This window comes from Octodon degus, unplaced genomic scaffold (genome assembly GCF_000260255.1).
Source record: "Octodon degus isolate 3935 unplaced genomic scaffold, OctDeg1.0 scaffold00111, whole genome shotgun sequence".
NCBI lineage: Eukaryota > Metazoa > Chordata > Mammalia > Rodentia > Octodontidae > Octodon > Octodon degus.
The window spans coordinates 3,465,236-3,470,245 of NW_004524687.1; the positions used below are offsets into that span (position 1 = coordinate 3,465,236).

At 37.9% G+C, this 5,010-nt stretch overlaps 1 protein-coding gene across 9 annotated transcripts in view; it reads left to right on the plus strand.

The window, feature by feature from the left end:
* Positions 1 to 4,524, plus strand: part of Zmym5 (zinc finger MYM-type containing 5) — a 33,645-nt gene extending 29,121 nt beyond the window's left edge. For all 9 annotated transcript variants that reach the window (XM_023699155.1, XM_023699160.1, XM_023699158.1 and 6 more), the window contains one exon: positions 2,711 to 4,524. In XM_023699155.1, the coding sequence (XP_023554923.1) occupies positions 2,711 to 3,463 (753 nt within the window). In that variant the 3' untranslated portion in view covers positions 3,464 to 4,524. The remainder of the gene's footprint in view (positions 1 to 2,710) is intronic.
* Positions 4,525 to 5,010: the final 486 nt, after the last annotated feature.

Below are 5,010 nucleotides of genomic sequence, written 5' to 3' on the forward strand. Positions count from 1 at the left end.
TTTTGGAACCAGGGATTGAACTCAGGCCCTTGTGCTTTCTAGGGAAACACTTATTCTACTAAGCCATCTCCCTGGCCCCATAAAATTTTTTTAAAGGACTAGGAGTGTAGCTCTGCAAAGGCTGTAGGTATAGTCCTCAATGCCGCAAAAAAATAAAATGGCATTTTATATGTTCTGACTGGATACTATGGATGCTATTGATATCATGTACTGTCATTCAAAATAGTATATATGGTAAATTGCAGGTGATGACAACAGAATGTTCAAAAAACTCAAAATTGAGTTTCTCAGAGATGTGGCAATTTGGTCTAAGAGTATCAACATATAGCATTCTGTTTGGGGTTTTTGTTTTGGTTTTGTTGTTGTTGTTGTTGTTGTTGTTGTTGTTATTGTTTTTCAAGATAGAGTCTTGCTTTATAATAAAGTTCAGGCTGGCCTTGAACCCCCTGCTTTGACCTCAAAAGTGCTGGGATTACAAGTGTGTGACACCACACCCAGCTAGTGGTCTGGTGTTTTTTGTTTTTGTTTTTGTTTTTTATTTGTGTGTGTGTGTGTGTGTGTGTGTGGCCAGCTCAGCCCACCAGGGGGCAGGGCTGGCTGACATGTGGTGCTGGGAGATTGAACTGTGGTCCCTGTGCTTTGCTAAGCTTGTTCTAAGTAGGTGCTTTAGACCACTGAGCCATCTCACCAGCCCTAGCATTCTGTTTTGAATTTATGTTAATCTGGCATCACAGGCCAGGGAGATGGCTCAGTAGACTAAGTGCTTGCCAGGCAAGTGCAAGGGCATGAGTTCAGTCCCCAGTTCTGCCAGAAAAAAAAACTTATTTGGGGGCCAGGGAGATGGCTTAGTAGAGTAAGTGCTTGCCTGGCAAGTGTCAAGGCCTGAGTTCAATCCCTGGTTCTACAAAAAATCAATCAATCAATCAATCAATCAATCAATCAATCTGGCATCACAAATAAAGATACATAAGGACAGCCAGATAGCTCAGGGGACTAAAGCATCTGCTTAGACAGGCACAGGGACCAGGGTTCCATCCATGCCGGCCCTACCCCCAGGGCGTGCTGAGAGGGCAACTGAGACTGGGCTTGGTGGCGAGCGCCTGTAATCCCAGCAGTTGGGAGGCTGAAAACAGGAGGATCACTATGAATCTGATCTGTGTAGTGAGACCCTGTAGACCCAGTTCTACATACATAAAAAATAAAAATAAGGGGCCGGGGAGATGACTCAGTAGAATAAACACTTCTCTGGCAAGTGCAAAGGCCTGAGTTTAATCACCAGTTCACCAAAAAATAAATAAAAATAAAAAGATGCATGCTTTCAAGGGACGAGCTATTTCTTGGCTAACTGAAAATCTTGAAGTTATTCCACGGTAAATGCTTGGTTTTCACTTTAAATCCACATATACTTTTTTTTTCTAACAAGTTATTTACCATTAAGCATTAATAATGAACAAAGTGGTGGGTACACACCGTTGGCCCTCTGGGAGGCTGGAGACAAAATTGCAAATTTGAGCCAAGTCTGAGCAAGGGAGTGACTTTGTGAGTTCCTATTTTAAAAAGGCTGAAGGTGTAACTCAGTAATAAAACTCTGGCTTGATCACCAGCACTATAATATTGACAGTCATAACTACTAAAATGGAGATCTTTCCATATTTATATGTATATTGTACCTGTGTAGGGCAGGGATAATTTATGTTATTTTCACCATTAAAAGTAGTTGTTATTGTTGGACTGGGGAGATAGCTCGGGGGTCTAAGCACCTGCCTGGCAAGCACAAGTAGCTGGGTTTGATCTCTAGTACCACATCCTGTGCCAGCCCCGGAACCCCAAGTACAGTGCGCCAGCCACCAAAACTGGTGTGGTGGCGCATGCATATAATCCCAGTGCTGGGGAGGCTGAGACAGGAGGATCTCTGAGTCTGAGCTACTTAGCAAGACCATGTACCAAATAAAAGATTTTTTTTTTTTAAAAGTAGTTACTATTGTTGAACAAGTAGATATGCTTATAATACAATTACTCTGGAGACTGAGGCAGGATTGTGTGTTTGAGCCTGACTTGGAGAATTTAATGACTGAGACTCTGAAAATAAAAAATTTTTAAAAATACCAAGGATGTACCTCTACTCTATATGAAAGCCCTATATTCAATCCCTAGTACCTGGTCCCACCCAAAATATGCTATGAATATTTGTATGTTTTTGTGTGAATATATATTTTTTAGTTTATTTTGGATGTATGTCTTCAAATAGAATTGCTGGCTCATGTGGTGGCTCTTAACTTGAGTGAAGAGCTGGACATTTTGGTGCTCTCCTATAATCCAGCACTCAGGAAGCTGAGGCAGGAAGTTTACCACAAATCCAAGGCCAGCCTGGACTACATAGAGAGTTCAAGGACTGAGCTATGAAGTGAGACTTGTCTCAAAAAACCAGTACGTACGTACGTACGTACGTACGTACGTACATACATACATACACTTCAGTGAAACTCCCAGAATTTTTCAAAGTAACACCTAGGAAAGAAGTTCTTGTTTCTCTGCATTGTTGCCTTTATGTTTATTGCTTTAATACTGTCATGTTTATTAAAGCCATCCTATTAAGTGTAAAGTGATATGTGTTATCATTTAATTTGTATTTACTTAATATATAGTGATGAGCATCTTTGAAGTATTTGCAAGTTAAAATTATAATCTATACTATACTGTTTCTCTCCAGATGATGGAAATAAAATCAGAAACATTATCAGCATCAGAAAAGAGGAAAAGGAGTATTGTAGGAGAAGAAAATGAAAGTAAACTATATAGATCATTAAATACATGTTTAGAAAATATAGAGTGTGTTCCAGAAAAAAAAGAAAAGACTTTAGAACAAGTTCCTATAGAATGTAGCCCAGATAGGTCACTGAACAAACAGAGTGTGAATTTCCCTTATTCTGAGTCAGCCATAGCTGATGAATTTCAGAAGCAACTTGAAGACCAAAAATCAGAAGACTCCTGTATGCCAGTTGTGCTTTCTGCAGACCCAGGTACATGGCCCCGAGTTTTGAATATTAAGCAACGGGTTTCTCTTGTTGAGAATGATCCACCTCAAGTAAGAAATGTTGACTTTCCAAAAGACAACACAGGGAGGAAGTTTTCCGAAACTTACTATACACGAATTCTCCCAAGTGGTGAAAAAACTACTAGATCCTGGTTACTTTATTCAACCTCTAAAGATTCTGTGTTTTGCCTATATTGCAAACTCTTTGGGGAAGGAAAAAATCAACTGAAAAATGAGAACGGGTGCAGGGATTGGCAGCATTTGTCACATATTCTTAGTAAACATGAAGAAAGTGAGATGCACCTCAACAATAGTGTTAAATATTCAAAATTAAAATCTGATTTGAAAAAAAATAAAACCGATGAAGCTGCAGAACACAAATTATGTGAAGATAAAAGAAATGATGATGTCCTGTTGTGGTACACATAACGTACCTAATTTAGTTTCTGTCAATATTCAAGATCTGTCCCATGAACCAGTATCCTTCTGTTGTGACAGTAATGAGTACAACAGTTCACTAGCAGTAAGTGTAATAACATAAATAGTAAACAGTGTTCTTATTCCAAATGTAAAATTAATTGAATTCAAGTCATCTCAAATTTTAGTAAAGGCAGTTTTGTAATATTTTTAATTTGTCAGTGCTTCTTGCAATTGGTGATTGAGAACTACTATTTAAGAATTTTAATTATAAAGGCCAGGGATATAGCTCAGTAATGTAAGCACCTGCCTGGCAAGTGCAAGGTCCTGAGTTTGATTCCTGATACCGCAAAAAAAAAAAAAAAAAAGAGTTTTGATTAATATTCTGCATACTACAAAACAGGTGTCAGGTGTAGTGTTGCACTCCTGTAGATCCATCCTGAGGCAGGACTCCTTTGAATTTGAGGCCAGTCTCAATTATGTAGCAAAAACCCTGTCTCTAAAAAAAGAAAGCAAAAGAAGGAAAGACTTGCCTTTATTAATACTGATTGAAAAGATACTTTCATGAACATTTCAGCATTATTAGGCTTTCAAATGGTTTTAAGAACAAAAATGAAAATCTAGAACTACAGTTTTTTGCTATTAAACCAAATACTTGTGATTTACTTCTTTTGAGCAGAACTGTTGGCAGGTTGATGGTGTTGAAGGAGATTGAATCCAAAGTTTTTGCACTGAGCTACGTTACTACCCCTTTTTATGTGGTTTGTTTATTTCATTTGGTATTTTTAAGGCAGGGTCTCTATAAGTCAATAAATCGCTCAGGTTTGGCTCAAACTTGAAATCTTTTGTGCTTCAGCCTCCCCAAGTGCTAGGATTGAAGGCATATACCATGGTCCCTGGCTAGAGCAAAATATTTCTATTTGAGCAAAAAAGCATTGTTGTATTAAAGGATAATTTGCATTTATTGATTTTATATTTTTGTTTTAATTTAATTTGTAAATGTTATGGCTTTTATTGTATTAAAAACTATGCATAAAGAATATATGCTTACTCTTATATTGGTCCAAATATTAAAAAAAAATAAAATAAATTAAAAATATATTGTTAACCTTCCAGCTTTGTGCTTTGTTTTTCTTTTTAGCCAGGGATTGAACTCAGGACCTTGGGCTTGACAGGCAGGCACCTACCTATGCCATTGAGCTATATCCCCAGCCCCTGTGCTTTGTTTTTCTGTGCAAGGAAACTTTAGAAATTATAAATCTAAATTTTTTTTTTAGATGTTCAGCTAGTGTCCTCATCTTTATGAATTTAGTAATCTCATTTGCTTCTGATTTCAGTTTTATCATGTACTAAATTTTACAGATATTTGGGCTTCTTTCTTTTCAGAGCTTTTCCTGTTAAAATGGCATATCAATGCCTGAAGCAGAGCTAGGTGTGGTGGTGCATGCCTATAATCCTAGCACTCAGGAGGCTGATATGGGAGGATTGCCACAAGTTCAAGGGTAGCCTGTGCTCCATGAGTTCAGTGTCAGCCAAAACTATGTATCCGTGTCTAAAAA